Here is an 18,452-nt window from a genome sequence, read left to right as displayed (position 1 = left end):
CATGTACAGTAACATGTGCATGTCCACAGACTTGCATTTCAAGATGAAAGTATGATCTAATGCAGTGCTAACTTATGACATTAAAATGCTTATGGGCGAATATCTGAAATATGAAAAAGGGAGGAAGCTATTCATTTGAATTATGAACAAGTTCAAATCCATTGCACTCCAGCCTAAATAGCTTTATAAGATATTACTGATGTTTCTTTGTAAATTGCTACTAATTTCAATGTTAGTACAGTGGCTTGAATCTAAAACCATTTTACATGAATAGGAAATCATTCCTACTTGTATATGTCCAAAATGCTTTCCTTATTTGGCCCTGTTTTGATTTCTTCTATGTGGTTCCAGAATCTTACTGATATTTGGAGAAAGACGATTTGGGGAAAACCTACTGTATAATCAATGTTTTATTCAATCTTCTACACGTCCAGGCCAGTCTTTTTCAAAGCTCATCCAATTTATTTTCCAATGAAAATTACCAAATGTTGCCAGATAATTAGGTGATATACTGTATTATGTGAACCAAACCTGATTTATTATCATGAAAGAAAAAACAGTAGCATTTCAAAAGGAACTTTTATTGGGAGACAGTGATAGCAAAGAGAGTAGGCAGGATCTGAAGTTCCCATGCTAAAATGTTAGGTTAAAAGTTACTCATTCAAACCCCTCCTCACTGCTCAATCCAACACAAGCCAATCACCAGGTGTTGAGTTGCTGTGAGACCTTTAGGCTGGGAAGGTGATAAGAAGTTGTTCTCAGGCGCTGTTCTCTTGTCTTCTTCGGAGCTAAAACAAAACAGATGGCCCCAAGCCAATCCCTCCCTCCTCCCTAGCCCAGGAAGATACATCAAAGTAAAGAAAGACTAAAGCAGGTGACAGGTTATAAAAATACCAAGGCCCGCTCCTTCCGCCAGAATGATAGAGATCTATCGGGATAGGAATCTCCAAAGCCCTGCCCCTGTCAAAGTAAATCCTGGGCGCTGCTCGGCAAAAGCTGTGCTTTTGTTTGAAGGAGGAGGAGGAGGAGTGGGGAGAAGAAAGAGAGAAAGCAGCTGAGGGAGAAGTGCCCCGTCGGCACTGAAGCATACAGTTGCCAGCCCTGGTATAACTCTCCAAGGTTGGATCGGATCTCTCTCTCTCTCTCTCTCTCTCTCTCTCTCTCTCTCTCTCTCTCTCTCTCTCTCTCTCTCTCTCTCTCACACACACACACACACACACACAAACACACACACAGGTTGGATGGGATCACTCTTGCTGTGTCTCTCTCTCTCTCTCTTTCACATGCACAAATACACATACACAGAGAGGTTGGATAGCATCTTTCTCTTGCTCTCTGTCTCACATATACATAGAAACAGAGAGAGCAAGAGAGCAATCCGATTCAACCTCTGTGTGAGTGTGTGTGTGTGTGTGTAAGAGAAAGAGAGCAAGAATGATCCCATCCAACCTCCCTCCCTCCCTCCCTCCCTCCCTCCCTCTCTCTCTCTCTCTCTCTCTCACACACACACACACACATAGAGAGAGAGAGAGAGGGAGGTTGGATCGGCTCTCTCTGTGTGTGTGAATGTGTGTGTGTGAGAGAGCAAGAGCAATCTGATCCAACCTCTCCCTCTCTCTCTCTCTCTCTCTCTCTCTCTCTCTCTCTCTCTCTCTCTCTCTCTCTCTCTGTGTGTGTGTGTGTGTGTGTGTGTGTGTGTGAGAGAGAGAGAGAGAGAGAGAGAGAGAGAGAGAGAGAGAGAGAGAGAGAGAGAGAGAGAGAGAGTCAACCTTGGAGAGTTGTACCAGGGCTGGTGGTGGTTCTCTCCCTCTCTCTCTCTCTCTCTCTCTCTCTCTCTCTCTCTCTCTCTCATACACACACACACACACACACACACACACACACACACACACACACAGGTTCGATCACTCTCCCACCCCACCTCATGGCAGTGGCACCAGCTATGCTCTCAGCAAGGTGGGGGTGGTGAGGGTGGAAGATGAAACAAGGTGGTGGTGTGGTCCACCAGCGGCCTGCGGAGCTGGCAGGAGAGTCGGACAGTGAGAAGGTTGGGAGGAACATGGGCCAGTCCTGGAGTCTGGGGAAGGCTCAGACGAGGGCTCTGCGTCGGAGGCAGAGAGGGGGCCAGGGCCATCTGGGAGTTATGTGCTGCCTCTGGAATCCCCAGAGTTGGACATCAGCGAGGCAGAGGAACAGGGGGAGCCTGTTCCCAATGCACGCATGCACAGAGCTGCCAGAAGGCAAGAACAGTTAAGGCAAAAGGGACGACTCGGGAGTAAGGCTTGGAGATGATTGGCCCCTCCAGTAAGACATAAAGGAGGAACAAAGGCATGTGAGCCTTTGCAGGAAGCAACTTTGTTTGTTCTGGTCAGTTTAAATTCTGAAGCTCCATTTTGACTCTGTGCTCTGTGTGGCCTTGCAAAGCTAATTGCCAATTAGGTCTTTGGCAGCGTGTCAAGGGAGATAAAGGTGGGTGCTTATCACCTTTATCCCGAAGGACTGTGGCAGACTTCTGTTGGACTCTTTACAAACTATTTGTGACTCATTACGGGCTGTGAATGAACAGATTTCCCAGCCGTTGAAATAAAAAGAGGGTTTGGGGACTAATTGTGTGCTTTTTACTGTCTCAGGAAGCCTAGGTCAGAACAAATGGGGGGTGATGGAAGACAAAGCAAGGCAGAGGGTGCGTAGCTGCCCCATGTATCAACTTACTTGAGTGCCCCATAGCCAGGCCATCAACATCATGACAATTGCTTGGCCTCACAGCAGTGACTCTACAAACTCCATCCAGGGCCCCATGTGGCCACCAGCCCGCTTCTCCTTGCTCGCCACCCCAATGGAGCAAGAGGCTTAGTGATGCATATGGGGTCCTAGACTAGGCTGCTGGAGCCGCCGCAAGATGAGGCAGTTGTCAGGATGTTTATGGCTTGGCTGCAGGGTACTCAGGTAAACTGGTGTGTGTGGCAGCTTCGTACCCCCCATCTTGCTTCGTCCTCTGCCCCCACTGCCTCACTTTGTGGCTGCTGCACCACTGTGTTGTTGCTCAGCCTCCTGCTCTGTTATGGTGGCAAGGAGAAGGAGAAGAAGTGGGTAAGAATGAAGAAGAATGAAGAGAAGCGATGGGGGAATGGAGTATGAAGCAAGGCAGGGGGTGCGGAGCTGCCCCCCCTCCTCCCCCGCTTACCTGAAGGCCCTTCAGCCAGGCCACTCATACCAAACCCTCACCCCCCAACCCTCCTGAGGATAGCCACATTACTAACCTGCTTTCCAGTTCCGTTTGCTGCCACCATGTGTAGAGCAACAAAAGTAATCTGGGAGTACAATAAAATAAAATAGTTCAGACCTTCCAACTTCTCTTGGGGAAAAAAAAGGTCTCGCAAAGTTGGATGGTCTGAACTATATTTTTTATTGTAGTCCCACAGACTACTTTTGTTGCCCTGCACATGGCAGCGGCAAACTGGGCCTGTGCACATGTGTGCCCTCCACCTGCACACGCATGCACACCGGGATGGCATAGGCTGGGCCAAAGCGATGTACTGGCCACTTACAGTTTCCATGATGGCTGCGTGGGCCAGATCTGACTCATCATGGGCATGATTCAGCCTGTGGGCCTTGAGTTTGACACCTCTGACCTAAGGTATTGCTCCAGAAATGAGTTCGTCAGTTAACGTCCCACTATTAGTTTGGGGATGATGACTTGAACTCGGACTCTGGTCAGTCTCCAAAAGGGCCAAAAATGCCCTCCAAAATTTGGACGTAAACTGGACCCCCCGTTGGAGATTATACAATGTGGGGCACCATGAAGGCGGTAGACGTGGTGGGGGATCTTTTGACATGAGATGAAGTGGACCTGATTCAAGAACAGGTCAGTGATCACACAGATGACGGTGTTTCCCCACACTTTCTGACAATTTTACTATAAATTATGCTACTAGCTGCAGAAAGCTGGGCATTTTCCCTTTCCTTTGTTTGGCAGCTGCACAGATGGGGCAGCTGGCTATATAATTCTCAATGTCTTTTTTGAGGGATGGCCACCAAAATTGTCTTTTCAGAAGGTGTAAGGTTTTTACAAACCCAAAGTGTCCCGCTAGCCTTGAGTCATGGCAGGTTTCAATGGTTTTAAGTCTCTGGCTGGCGAACATACAGTTTCCCTTCCACCCGGAGCAAGCCTTCATGCATGGAGCAGGAGTCTTTGTGACGGAAGAACCACTCATCTTTGGTTAAGGCCTGCTTAAAGGCCAAGGTAGGGGAAGGTTCCCCTTCATTTGCACTCTAATGGTTAGTTGAGCAGCTAGTTGCAATGCTGGGAGCAAGGTCTTGACTATTTCTGGCTTTGCACTGTTGTATTATGGGAACCTTGATAGAGCATCCACCAGGAAATTATTCCCCCCCCCCAAGCAAATAGCAAAGAGTGAAGTTGAATCTTTGAAAGTATTGGGCCCACTGTGCCTGCTAGGAGACAGTTTTCTTGGGATCTTTAGAACCTTCAGAGTTTTGTGATCAGTCCACATCTGGAATGGAATCTTGTTCACCTTCAGAAATTGGCACCAAGTGAGAAGAGCCCATCAAAGGGCATAGGCCTCCTTCTCTTACACTGCCCAATGTTGTTCAGTTTAAGTTAATTTTTTGGAGGTATATGCACACAGCTGTAGTTGGCTCTGTGCGTTCTCCGGCAGTAGGACAGCCCAGATGGCCACATTGCTGGCATCAGCCTGAATAACAAAAGGTTTTTTCAGGTCCGGGTGTCTTAGCACCTGTACAGCAGAAAAAAGTCTTTTTAACTTTTCAAATTATCCATTGTCCATTTTAGATGTTGGCTAGGTTTCATCTTATCTCCCCCCCCCTTTGTTTTCAGCAAGTTAGTAATAGGAAGGACAATCTGGGCAAACAACGGGATGATTTGCCTATAAAAGTTGGCGAAGCCAACGAAGCTCTGCAGTTGTTTCCTCATGCAGGGAGGTACCCAATCCAGCACTGCCTTCACCTTATCTGGGTCCATTACCACCCCCTCATGGGAGATTTGGTAACCCAAGTAATCTATCTTGTCCTTGTGAACTCACATTTGGACATTTTAGAGCAGTGGTTCCCAAACTTTTTCAGTCCACCACCCCCTTGGTGCTACAAACTCATCCTCAGTGCCCCCACCCCCACCCCTATAAATAGCATTGTTCGGAATAGCAGTTTGCATGACCCACTAAGGAAGATAGTAACAGTAAAATTCAAAACTGTAACAATTAATTGCACATTTATTCAAAATCCAATTTAAAAATCTTTTGTTAATTCAACAAAATTGTTGAACACGATCCAGTGATACCAGGTTTTCAAAGTCTGATAGTCATTTATCAAGAACCTTAGTAACTACTAACTTAGTAAACTCAGTAAAATTTAGTAACTACTTCACTGTTCAGTAAATTTTTAATGTGATGAATTGGCTTGATGAAATGATACCAGTTTCCCAATGTCTGGTTTTAAGTCACTTAGCAGGAGTCTTAAATCACCAGATTCAGTAATCTGGAGTCGATTTCTTTGCTTGGAGAGAAGTTGGGTGACCACACTGAAACCATGTTCCACCAAATATGATGTTGCAAATGCAACACGGAGCTTCTTAACCACTGTCCATAGTGCAGGATAGCAGTCAGAAATTTCCTTCTGTAACCAAAACTCTTGGTACAATTTCTTAAACTTTGGCTTCAGCTCAATGTCATTTTGCAGCTCTATTAGTTGTTCCTCCACTACCCTATCTTCCTCAGTATCTGAAAATGGATTTATCACCCAATCTGGAATTTCCATCAAAAGAAGACCCTGATATCGCTCAGACATATCTTTATGCAGTATGTCCAAATGGTCACAAAAACCTTGCAGATCATCATCTTATATCCTACCTTTCTCTTCTAGCTCGGACAAGCTCGGAAATTGGTATAGCTCACGATGGCCTATATTACGCTTGAATAGAATTAACTTTGAAATAAACGTAGACATGACAAATTTGGCCTTAATAAGATTGATCTCATTTCCTTGCAACTGCAAATTCACTTCATTGAACTTTGCAAACAGTTCTGATAAATAAGCAATGTCATGCCTGATCTCTTTGAGTTCATCACTAAGATAATGACTGATGGCCATCTAATGTCTTCACCTCTGCAGGTTCTCAAAGATTTCTGAGACCAGTGTTGAATACTTAAATTTCAATAGTCATCAATCCCAGTCTTAAAATGAGTTTAGAATCAGTGGGAGTCACTGATAACAATGAACTACTAGCTACTGATAATGAGTCCAGTCCTGCCTTTCTTTTCTTTCTGTCCAAGTTTTGCAAGTACTTTTTCCAAGCATATGTTTTATTCCACAGTATACAAACCATTATCGTTAGGGAAAAAATTGCTCTTCCAAACAATTTTAAAAGACACTATTAGAATGACTCTGCTCTCAGCCCCATTTTTGACTTCTTGAAAAGCACACGCTTCCTGTAGTTACACCAGAGCAAAGGGAAGGATTGAACCAACCAATAACTTCGGAGGAAATTATTTTAGCAATTAAACAGTTAAAAGAGGGTAAAGCTCCAGGCACAGATGGACTGACAGCTGTTTACTATAAAAATTTGCAGTTAGAAATGGTGGAACTGCTTAAGGAACTATTTAGCAAAATTCAAGCTGGAGGAGATGTACCCCCATCCTGGAGAACAGCTTTTATTTCATCAATCCCAAAGGAGGATCAAGATCATAGTCAACCAAAAGATTATAGGCCAATATCGCTTTTAAATACTGATTATAAGATTTTTGCTAAAATATTAGCAAATAGGTTAATGATAATTATGCAACAAATGATTCATAATGATCAATCTGGATTTATAAGTGGGAGACAAATGAAATGTAATGTAAGACAAATTGTAAATTTATTGGAATATTTGGAAAGAAACAACAAAGTCCCTGCAGCGTTTATTTTTTTGGATGCGGAGAAGGCATTTGATCGATTGAATTGGCAATTTTTATTGAAAATAATAGAAAAGATGCAGTTTGGAGAGTATTTTATACAATCTATTAGGGCAATATACCAGAGACAAACAGCACAAATAATAATTAATGGTGGTTTAACAGAAACTTTTAAAATTGAAAAAGGAACAAGACAGGGATGCCCTTCGTCACCATTATTGTTTATTTTAACTTTGGAACCTTTACTGAATAAAATACGAGGGTCAAATAAAATAAAGGGAATTAAAATTAGACATGATGATTATAGACTAAGAGCATTCGCAGATGACTTGGTTGTTACTTTAATTCAACCAGTACAATCAGTTATAGCTTTAATGGACATAATTAACCAATATGGACAAATGTCTGGATTCAAAATAAACAAAAAACAAAGATAATAACTAAAAATATGACGGTAAAGCAAAAAGAAGAACTAGAAAGATCAACGGGATTTGAAATAGTAAAAAAGGTTAAATATTTAGGGGTATACATTACAGCTTCAAATGTGAAATTATATAAAAATAATTATGAATTGTTATGGCAAAAAATACAGAAAGAGATGGAGAATTGGGGGAAATTACAATTATCCTTGTTGGGAAGAATAACAGCAATAAAAATGAATGTTTTACCCAGGTTTTTATTTTTGTTTCAAATGATACCAATACTCAAGAAAGATATAAATTTGAGGGAATGGCAGAAGGTTATTAATAATTTTGTTTGGGCAGAGGAGAAGACCGAGAATAAAATTAAAAATAATGCAAGATATACGTGAAAGAGGAGGTCTTAAAATGCCTAATTTAAGATTATACTATGAAGCAGCTGTCCTATCAATAATCAGTGACTGGATTAATTCAACAGAAGAAAGAATATTGAATATTGAAGGATATGATTTGTTATACGGTTGGCATGCTTATTTATTATATGATAAGAAGGTGGATAAGACCTTTAAATGAGGATATCGACTTTTTGTCTGAAATTTATCTCCTGGGAGTGCTAAAACGAACATTTGTTAAGGAAAAGAAATACTTGATTATTCATATTGTCACAGCTGCTAGACTCTCCTATGCCAGATATTGGAAAGAGAAAACATGTCCAACCGATGAACAGATAGTCAATAAAGTATTGGACTGCGCAGAAATGTGCAGATTAACGTATGTGTTAAATGGAAAGGAGGATTCAGAATTTTACACGATTTGGGATCTGTGGTATAGGTGGTTGGAAAATAAATGCAAAAGTTAACACTTATGAGGGACAATGTACAACTACTAATTAATTCTATATACTATTGTATCTTAATTTAACTGTAACTAATTTTATAAGAATTTTCGTATAAATTGTATAATATTTAGATAATTGATTAGTTACCACACCTGTAAATATACAATATGACTACACGTTGCCGAACCGTAAAAGTTTGAATTGTAATATATTCTTTATTCAATAAAATTTCATTAAAAAAAAAACATTTCAAACCAAAAAGAAAAGATGTCCTATTGCCATGACTCAACTTCCAGACAGTTTAATAAAATAATACGTTATTTTTAAATAAAAAAAAAAGTAGCGATACATTTCAAACCAAAAAGAAAAGATGTCCTATTGCCATGACTCAACTTCCAGACAGTTTAATAAAATAATACGTTATTTAAAAAAAAAAAAAAAAAGACCTTTAAAAGCCATATACTAAGGAATGCCTTGTTACGAGTTTGGAAAAAGTATCAATATAAGTTAAATTATAAGATACTTATATGGGCAATACCCAGACATGCGATAGAGAATATAAGTGTAGAACAAAAGCAAGAGGTGATTACCTATAAAGAGCTTCTTAAAATGGAAGGGGGTATATTGCAGTTAAAGTCCTTAAATGTATTAAAAGAAGAAAGGATAATTCAAACTTGGTTTCAGTATGGACAGCTGCAAGTTAGATGGAAAGAAGATCAGAGAATTGGTATCATGCAGAACGAGGAAAATTTGGTAAAACAAATTAGAGATCCAAGCCAAATGCATATAAAAAGATTATATAATATATTGATAGAAATAGACTCAGAAATGGAATTAGTTAAGGATTGTATGATAAAATGGGCACAAAATATTCAGGAACCAATAATGATGGAAACGTGGGAAAAAATATGGGTTAGAAATGTGAAATTTATGGAAGTGCAAAATTTAAGAGAAAATTTTTATAAAATGTTTTACAGATGGCATTTAGATCCTAAAAAGTTAGCTTATATGTATCCGAATTTGCAATCTAAGTGTTGGACATGCGATTGTGATGATGCCACTTATTATCATATATGGTGGACTTGTAAAGAAGTTAAAGCATTTTGGATTAAAATATGGTGGATTATCCAAAATATTCTTAAAAAGAATATTTCTGACGTCCCGATATAGTCAGCTGGCGCCATCACTGGCTATTGGGGGCGAATCATTGGCCCCCACGGAAGGGGCTCGTAACTTGGGCGTCCTCCTGGATTCACGGCTGTCTTTAGAAGAGCACTTGACGGCCGTGACCGGGAGGATTTTTCATCAGGTTCGCCTGATTCGCCAGTTGCGTCCCTTTCTAGATCGGGACTCGTTACGCACAGTCACTCATGCCCTCGTCACCTCTCGTCTGGACTATTGTAACGCTCTCTACATGGGGCTCCCCTTGAGGTGCACCCGGAGGCTCCAACTGGCTCAGAGTGCGGCCGCACAGGTGGTTATGGGAGCGGTGTGGAGCTCCCATGTAACACCTCTCCTGCGCGAGCTGCACTGGCTCCCGGTGGTCTTCCAGGTGCGCTTCAAGGTTCTGGTTACCACCCTTAAAGCGCTCCATGGCTTAGGACCTGGTTACTTACGGGACCGCCTACTACCATCAATAGCCTCCCACCGACCAGTACGCTCCCACAGAGAGGGGCTCCTCCAGGTGCCGTCGGCCAAACAATGTCGGCTGTTGGCCCCTAGGGGGAGAGCCTTCTCTGTGGGGGCACCGACGATCTGGAACGAGTTCCCTCCAGAGATACGGAGGATTCCAGATCTGCGCACCTTCCGCCGTGAGCTGAAGACTCTGTTATTTCATCAAGCTGGCCTCACCTAAATCTTCTCCCTTTTAAGTGCAAATTTTAAATTTTAATGTATTTTAAAATATGGGTATTTTAAATTATGGGTATTAATTCAGCCAAATTTATTTAATTCATTTTATTCGATTTTAAATTTTGTATATGTATGTGTTTTATTTTATGGCTGTTCACCGCCCTGAGTCCTTCAGGAGTAGGGCGGTATAGAAATTCAATAAAATAAAATAAATAAAATAAAATAAATAAGGTTTACTCCACAGTTGTTTTTGTTGGGTATAATTACAGATTGTACGGTTATAGAGACTAAATTGATTTTAAATTTAATAACTGCAACTAGACTTTTGGTGGCGCAATATTGGAAGAAGGAAGATCTGCCTACTATTGAAGAATGGACATTAAAAGTAGCAAATTTAGCAGAAATGGCAAAAATCTCAGCATATTTGAAAGATTATTCACAAGAAAGATATATATCGGAATAGAGAAGATGGATTGACTATATTCAAAACAAATATCGGACTAAAAAGTATCAAATAGCTTATGAATGAATAGAAAAATTAAGAGTATTCATATTTAGTTAAGTAAAAGGGGAGTTAAAGTGTGAAGGGGGGGATAGGAGTCCACAGATAGTTAGCTTAGTTTAGTATATGATTGTTAATTGTTATACCCTGTATTTTGTTCTGGGAAGTTGGGGGGGGGGAGGATAAGGAAGGGAGGGGGGATGGGGAAATATTTGTAAAAAAAATTTTTTTTTGTAAAACTCTTTAATAAAAATAAAAATAATAATAATAATAAAAAGCACATGCTCCAACACCTGAGGAGGCAGAATGGGCTGCAGGTGTCTAGAATTAAAAGGTGGCTCGAATCCCCAGTATAGTCCTCCTGCGTGAGAAGGGGGTTGCTAGATGACCTCCAAGGTCCCTTCCAACTCTTACTGATACTGGCCCTGGCTTTCCTGGCGGAACGACAGTGGCAGCAATGACGGCAGCGGCAATGACGGCGGCAACAGCTCCCCCCCACACACACATGGCAGCCCACCTGGATCCTTGGCAGGGGGGCGTCAGGCCTGGCTGGCCACATACTAGCCATCCCGGGAAGGCCTCTGGTGACATCGGGGTCTGCGGCAAAGCTCCCGATTTCTCCAAATGCCTCTTTCTTACCGTTGTAAGGGGACGGGCTGCGGTGCGCAAACTTCAAAAGCTGTTCCGCTGCCGTCTGCACTGCTTGCTTGGAGCTGGTTTGGAAAGGGAAAAAAACGCAGCTGAATTAGGCGAGACACGCCCCACCCAGATCCCTCCAAACGGCTCTCCCTACTGTAGCCTTCCCTCTGAAAAGCTTTCCTGCTTCTCCTCTGCCTGCATTCTGTTACAGGCTCTCCACCCAGGTAGCGGCCAGTGGCCCCGGGGAGTAGTGTCTTGTTGATCCTGTGGGGGGGGGGGTGCAGAACCAGTAACAGTATGCAGGTAGAGAAGCCGGAAGTGCTTTTCGCGCCCCCAGCTCATTTGCTGCAAGAAAGAGCGGGCGCTTGGAAGAATGGGCTCCGTTTGGGTGGGCGATCATTGTTGGGTCGCATAGTTCAGCGGAGAGGCTACCAAAGGGAGACCCGTTTGGAGGGATCTGGGAGGGATCTAATTCGGCTGCAGTTTTTTTCCTTTCCACACCAGCTCCAAGCAAGCGATGCAGAAACTTTAACAGCTCTTGCACCACCTCCTGCACCACTTGCTTGGAGCTGGTTTGGAAAGGGAAAAAATGCAGCCAAATTAGGCGGGACACGCCCCACCCAGATCCCTCCAAATGGGTCTCCCTTCAGTAGCCTCCCTGCTGAACTACGCAACCCAAAAGTGATCGCCCACCCAAACGGAGCCTGCTCTTCCGAGCGCCCGCTCTTTCTTGCAGCGAATGAACGGGGGTGCAAAAAGTGCTTCTCGCTTCTCTACCTGCATGCTGTTGCACCCTCTAAGACCAACAAGATGCCACTACCCAGGGCCACTGGCTGCTACCTGGGGTGCAGAGCCTGTAACAGCATGCAGGTAGAGGAGAAGTGGGAAGCACTTTTCAGTGGGGAGGCTACCATAGGGAGACCCGTTTGGAGGGATCTGGGTGGGGCATGTCCCACCTAATGTCCCACCTGAAGACTTGGCTGTTCAAGCAAATAGGCTGACTCTGATTCTGGGTTTTATTATTTATTAGTTAATTTGGTTTAAAATGGGATTTTGTTGTACATGTTTTTAACTTGTGTTCCCCGCCCTGAGTCCTTCTGGAGAAGGGCGGCATATAAATACATGAAATAAATAAATAAATAAATAAATAAATAAATAAATAAATAAATAAATAAATAAATAAATTTAGCTGTGTTTTTTCCCTTTCCAAACCAGCTCCAAGCAAGCAGTGCAAGCACCAGCGCAACAGCTGCTGACATTTTGCACCACAGCCCGTCCCCTTACCATGGTAAGAAAGAGGCATTCAGTGAAGTCAGGAGCTTTGCTGCCGATCCTGATATCACCAGAGGCCATACTAGGGATGGTTAGTATGTGTCCAGCCAGCCAGCCAGGCTACCCACCACCCATGGCAGCCTACCTTGATTCTCGGCAGCATGGCACCAATGGCAGCCAGAGGCCTGCCACCCTCCCCAGGTCTCCCCCCACCACTACCCTCCTCCTTCCTGAGCGGCATGGCAGCAGCAGCCAACCAGCCATGCCACCCCCCCCATGCCCTCACCCTCCACGGCAGCCCACCTGCAACTTATCAAAAATTAGGAAGGCGACAGCAGTCAAGCGAGCAAGGAGCAGAGCAGCTGGGCCTAGACCGGGTGGTTCAGGCAAGCAGCGACCTATCACAAGGAAAGAGAGCAATAAGAAAGTATCCAACAGTTCAGCCTCGCACGTGTGGTAAGAGGAGCTGCCCAGTGGGCATGCGCGCGGCAGAAAACAAACTTTCAGTTTCTGGTGCATGCATGCACACTGGCCAGCTAGTCTGATGATCTGAGCTTCGGGTTGCGAACCCGGAAGAGGAAGGGCGACGCCGCATGAGCCCACCTCCAGCACTTCTCTGCCGCCCCCCTTGCCGCTTAGCGCCCCCCTAAGTCATCCCACCGCCCCCCAGGGGGCAGTACTGCCCACTTTGGGAACCACTGTTTTAGAGTATAGTTTGGCTACTTGGAGTTTGTTCAGGACTGTTCTAACCAACTTCACGTGCTTTGCTTTTGTCTCGATGTAAATTAATATGGAGAGGTGGGCCAGCATGTCTTTCATGAGTGGAAGGGGGCACATGTTTTCTATGCACACTGCATTCAGACCCCTATAATCCATGCACAAATGAAGAGGTCCATCCTTCTTTTCCTGAAACAGTACTGGGGTAGCTTGGGTCTAGCGCAGGGGTGTCAAACTCAAGACCCATGGGCTGAATTTGGCCCACAATGAGGTCAAATCTAGCTCATACGGCCATCATGGAAACTATAAGGGGCACGCCCAGGTGTGTGTGTGTGCTGGCGGTGGTGTGCTTCTCACTCAGCCACTTTCCCTCTTTCTTCTTCCCATTCCTCCTCCTCCTCCTCCTCCTCCTTCAGACAAAAGCTGCACTTTTAGTCTGTCAATTGCAGCGCAATGCCCGGGATTTACTTTGACAGCTGCGGGGCTTGGGGGATAGTTCCCGTTCTCATTGCTCACCCTGCCTCCCTAGGGGTGCGAGAGCGGGGAACCCTGGACTCTGGCTGGTGTATGTGAATGCCAGGTCCATAGCGAATAAGGCCCTCCTCATACAAGATCTTATCGATGAGGAGGGCGCGGACCTGGCTTGCATTATGAGACCTGGTTGGGGCAGGAGGGGGGAGGTCCTCTCTCTGATTTATGCCCCCCAGGCTTTCGTGTACTGCACCAGCTGCGATGCCAGGGAAGGGGTGGGGGGGATGGCGGTGGCTATTAGAGAAAGTTTACCAGTTTGGAACTGTTTTAAGTTTTTTTCTTTGCATAGATTGGTATTGTAATCAGAATCAGTAAGTTATCCAGAATGCAATCTGTTAGATGTAAAGCTTTCCCCCCCCTCTCTTTATTTTCCTTCAGGTAACATTTTAATTAAGTTAGTGAAATGCTTTTTAAATTCCAGCTAATTGTTGATTCTAGACAGAAATTTTACAACAAAAGGACACAAAGAAAATAAGACCATAAAACATTCACAATAACTCTGCCTCTGCCTCTGCCTCCCAATTTCCTCGTTGCAGCAAACACCCTGCTTTAGTTTCATTTTCAGCACAAGAAAAAAAAAATCTGCCTCCCAGCAATTTGCCTGCTTGCAGCAAGCAGCGGAGGCCCATGTGCCAATAGGCAATGCAGCCTGAAACAGCTGAGGGTCGGGAGGCTGATCCAACTGATAATCAACTGCTTGTACTAATCAGGCTATGCTGAAGCTGAAATGGGCTGTTTTGCTGTTTGTTGCTTGCTGCTTGTTGCAAGGAGGTAAATTGCTGGGAGGCAGAGACCAGCCTGGTGGGGGTGGGGTGGGGTGTGAAACTGAGCAGCGCCAAAAGCAACTGAAGGCACACCAGTTGTAGCTGCTGCACCCTGTGCCTCACCTCACCTCACCTCATCCTGCGGGACAAGCCTCATGCCTCATACTCCATGCCCCACCCACAGGAGACCCCTAGATTCCCTCCCTAACCTGCCCAACCCTCACAAGCACCACTTACATGAGCAATGTCAAGCTGGCCATGCCCCCGGGCCATGCTCAGTTGGCCGCAACGCCCCCCCCCGGCCCCCAGAGGACAACCACAATGCTGATCTGGTCCTCAATGAAATTGAGTTTGACACCCCTGGTCTAGTGGGTTGGATAAAGCCCTGTGCTAGATTTTTATCTATAAAATTTCACAGCTCGTCCAGCTTCCTTAGAGTCATGGAATACACTTTTGTTTCAGTAGCTTGATCCCAGGGATGATCTCAATGGCACAGTCTGTGAGTTGGTGGGCAGGAGTTCATCAGAGCTCCATTCGCTGAACACCTCAGTTAGGTCCTGGTATTCTCAGGGCACACCCTGCAATTGGGCTCCCTTTGACATGGCCACTTTGACACTTGTCTGTGGGGCTCACGTCTCCTTGGTGCTGCTGTTGTGTGATGCTCGCTGTCCCGCACTTTTTTTAGCCAGGTTAGCCCTAGGACAAAGCACCTTTCCATGCCTGGCGTTATGACAAAAGTCAGAGTCTCAGAATCATCTTTCATGGTTAGCTCCAGGGGCTCGGTTTTGAATGTGGGTGGGACACTCCCTGCAACAGACTTGTCTAGCTGGCAGAAGGTGATTGATTTCTTCAGTCTCTTCAGGTAGACCCCCAGCTTCCCCACAAGGGTTGGGCTTATAAGACATCTGGTGCACCCTGAGTCCAGTAAGGCCTTTAGCATGATTTTCTTTCCCAAAATGGGAATTAACAGTTCTATGGGCAAGGTGACCGGTTCGATCGGCCCACTTACCAGGGCATCATTTTTAAAGTTGCTATCCAATGACCCTGGTTCTTCTTCTGATGGGGTCGGAGTTCCCCCTCTAGGAACTCTGGTGCTCTTCAGGGCCATGTCTTTTGTGTGTTGTGGGGTTTTAGTTGGCTTCCCTCCAGGTAGGCGATCCCCCTTCTTAGCTGGGGTCTTTGTGGGGCACTTGGCAGCTCAGTGACCCTCCCTTCCACACTTGAAGCAGGCCATCAAACATGGCAGCACCCCCCGGCCCCCAGAGGACAACCACAATGCTGATCTGGTCCTCAATGGTGTGTTGTCTGGATAAGAAAAGATTTACAGCTCAAGCCAGACCCCCCCCCCAAAAAAAATTTAAGGAGAATACCTTTTAGAACAATTTGTTACAGTAGCGTGTAACTATTGTGAAAAGGCATATTGGAAATTTAAAGAAGTAAATATTTATTTAAAAAGAAAATTAAATTGGAAATGGAATCCCCAAAACAAAAGGTGTGATATTAAAAAGGTATATTAAGATGCTGGAACTATAAGTCTACCTTTTCTTTGAATAATTTGCCATATGTAACGGAGTTATAAATTAAACTAAGCAAGATACTGTAAATAAATTGTACTTGTCAAAATAAAAGCAGAGCAGCAGCAGAGTCAAAATCTTGGGAGCAGAAACAACATGCAGTGCAACATTGTTTACAAAATTATTTTAGGACCTTTCAGTCTGATTCAGACAATTTTGGTAATTCTGTTCTATCAGTAAAACAATGAGATTCATCTTGTCCTGGACATAAATCATGTATTGTGGATTTCATTCAGCTTTGTGTAAGTCTAATCAACTTGCATATTATAACAGCTCTTTGGAGGAATCTTCTGAGAAGCTCCACTTAATATCAATATCATCTGGCATCCTTACAGTGCATAAATTAGCCACCTTTGCCATCCAAGAAAGGCCAAATGTAAGCACTGTCTTGGAGCATAGGAATGTTACATATAAACTCTGTCTTTGGATGCCTTGTAAGGTTGTGTTCAACTCTAGGCTTGAAACTAGAGTTCTTTCCCTGCAATCTTACTGTTTGAGTTTTCCACCATGATGTTGCGTGGAGCCATAGTAAATAGCAATCATATTGTTGAGATATAATCATCATTCCATTTCATGCAAACCTTATAGATTTTAACAGCAACTACAGCAGATGAATAATAAGATATATATCAAAATGTCCAAAAAAGGTGAACAAAGTTACAGGGTGTGCTTTGTGATCTTTCCTTAGGTTGCTCAGGACAAAGGAAACTGCTCTTTTCAGAATAATTCTACACCATGTGTCATTCCTCAGGAAAAGGAGAATATTTTTCACACAATATTTACCTTTTTTACCAAGTCTGGGAGGAAAGTACTGGTAAGAAACCCTTATCACTTTGAACAGCTTTCTTCTAAAACATAATATATGTATATAATTTCCACTGCTGCTAAAAGAAGCTATGTTCCTTGAGTACCTGGCACAATTTTAAGCTAGCAAAAGATAATTTAGATTAGTATATTTTTTTCCCCAAATGTGTGCGGGAAATACTCCAGAAGGTATTTATTGCAAATGGAAAAACACCAGCCACATGTCTACCAAGATAATAATCAGTTCTGTAAAAAACTTAAAATGTATGAATATATAAGTAATACGGAGAAGAGGACAGCAGAGCATGAGATGGTTAGGTAGTATCAATGACACAATGAACATGAATTTTGGCAAATTCCAGGGGGACAGAAGGGCCTGGTGTACTATGGTCCATAGGATTGTGAAGAGTCAGACGTGACTTAGTGACTGAACAAAAATTTAAGCAATAATGCTTTCATGCTTTTTCTTTTCTTTTTTAACTTTTTTTATTATTTTAATAACATAACAATACAAGACATACAACATTTATATAAAAACTCTTTTTACAGCTATTTCATGATGGTCTTTCTTTGTTATTCACAATTTCTCCTTATTTCTCTTTATATTATTCCAACTTACTATTTGTCCCCTTCATTTTATTTACAATATATTTCTCGTCATTCATAACAATTTCTTAATTTTTATGCTTAAACAAATTCTTTCTTTACTTTTTAACATTTCTTTCATTTCCCCCTATTTTTCTTCCTCATTTTTCCTTTCCTCCAACACTTATACCATTTGTGCCAAGTCATATAATAGTCTGTGTCCTCCTTTTCTTTAAGTTCTTTTGTTATTTTATCCATCTTGGCACATTCCAAGATTTTTTTTATTAACTCTTCATCTATTGGTATGTTTTCTTTTTTCCAATTCTGGACATAAACCATATGAGCGGCTGTTAAAATATGTAGTATCAAATATTTTATTTCCTTCGTATATTTATTTGTAAATATCTCTAATAGGAATGTCTCTGGTTTTCCTTTCACCGGTTGTTCTGTTATTTTCTCCAACCATTTTTTGATTTTTGCCCAAAATTCCTTCGCCGCTGGACATGTCCACCAAAGGTGGTAGTATGTTTCATAATTCTTATTACACTTCCAACATAATGGGGATTTACTTGGAAACATCTTCGCTATTCTAGCCGGTGGTAAATGCCATCTGTGAAACATCTTCAACTGGTTTTCTTTGTACACCGTAGACATTGTTAATTTTATATTTGTTTGCCACATCTTTTCCCACTTCTCGAATTCTATTGTATAGTTGAAATTTTTTGCCCATTTAATCATTGTGTCTTTTACTATTTCTTCTTCCATTTTATACCATAGTAAAAATTTATATATTTTACTAATTAATTTCTCCTCCGCCCCTTGTATAATTTTATCTAATTCATTTTGCTCCATCTGTATCTCATTTAATTTTATATCTACTTTGTATTTTGACCGAATTTGCGAGTCTGTCTACCAATCTATTTATCTATTTAAATCTTGTTCCAATTCTTGTTTTGTTTTTATCTTTCCTTGTTCTTTTAATATATCCCTGTAACTAATTATCTTGTCCCATTCTATTAAATTTGGGTAT

The 18,452-nt window shown here is 42.8% G+C and overlaps 1 protein-coding gene across 4 annotated transcripts in view; it reads left to right on the top strand.

Moving 5' to 3' along the window:
* The window catches only part of ITGA9 (integrin subunit alpha 9), a 588,487-nt gene that overhangs the window by 432,445 nt on the left and 137,590 nt on the right, over positions 1-18,452 (top strand). For all 4 annotated transcript variants that reach the window (XM_034425607.3, XM_034423994.3, XM_034424808.3 and 1 more), the window contains exon 24: positions 16,722-16,847. In XM_034425607.3, coding sequence (XP_034281498.1) covers positions 16,722-16,847 — 126 coding nt within the window. The remainder of the gene's footprint in view (positions 1-16,721; positions 16,848-18,452) is intronic.

This window comes from Pantherophis guttatus, chromosome 4 (assembly GCF_059756535.1).
Source record: "Pantherophis guttatus breed Tessera chromosome 4, ASM5975653v1, whole genome shotgun sequence".
Classification (NCBI taxonomy): Eukaryota; Metazoa; Chordata; class Lepidosauria; order Squamata; family Colubridae; genus Pantherophis; species Pantherophis guttatus.
The sequence above is the reverse complement of the archived record's forward strand: the minus strand, read 5'-3'. Positions and strand labels throughout refer to the sequence as shown.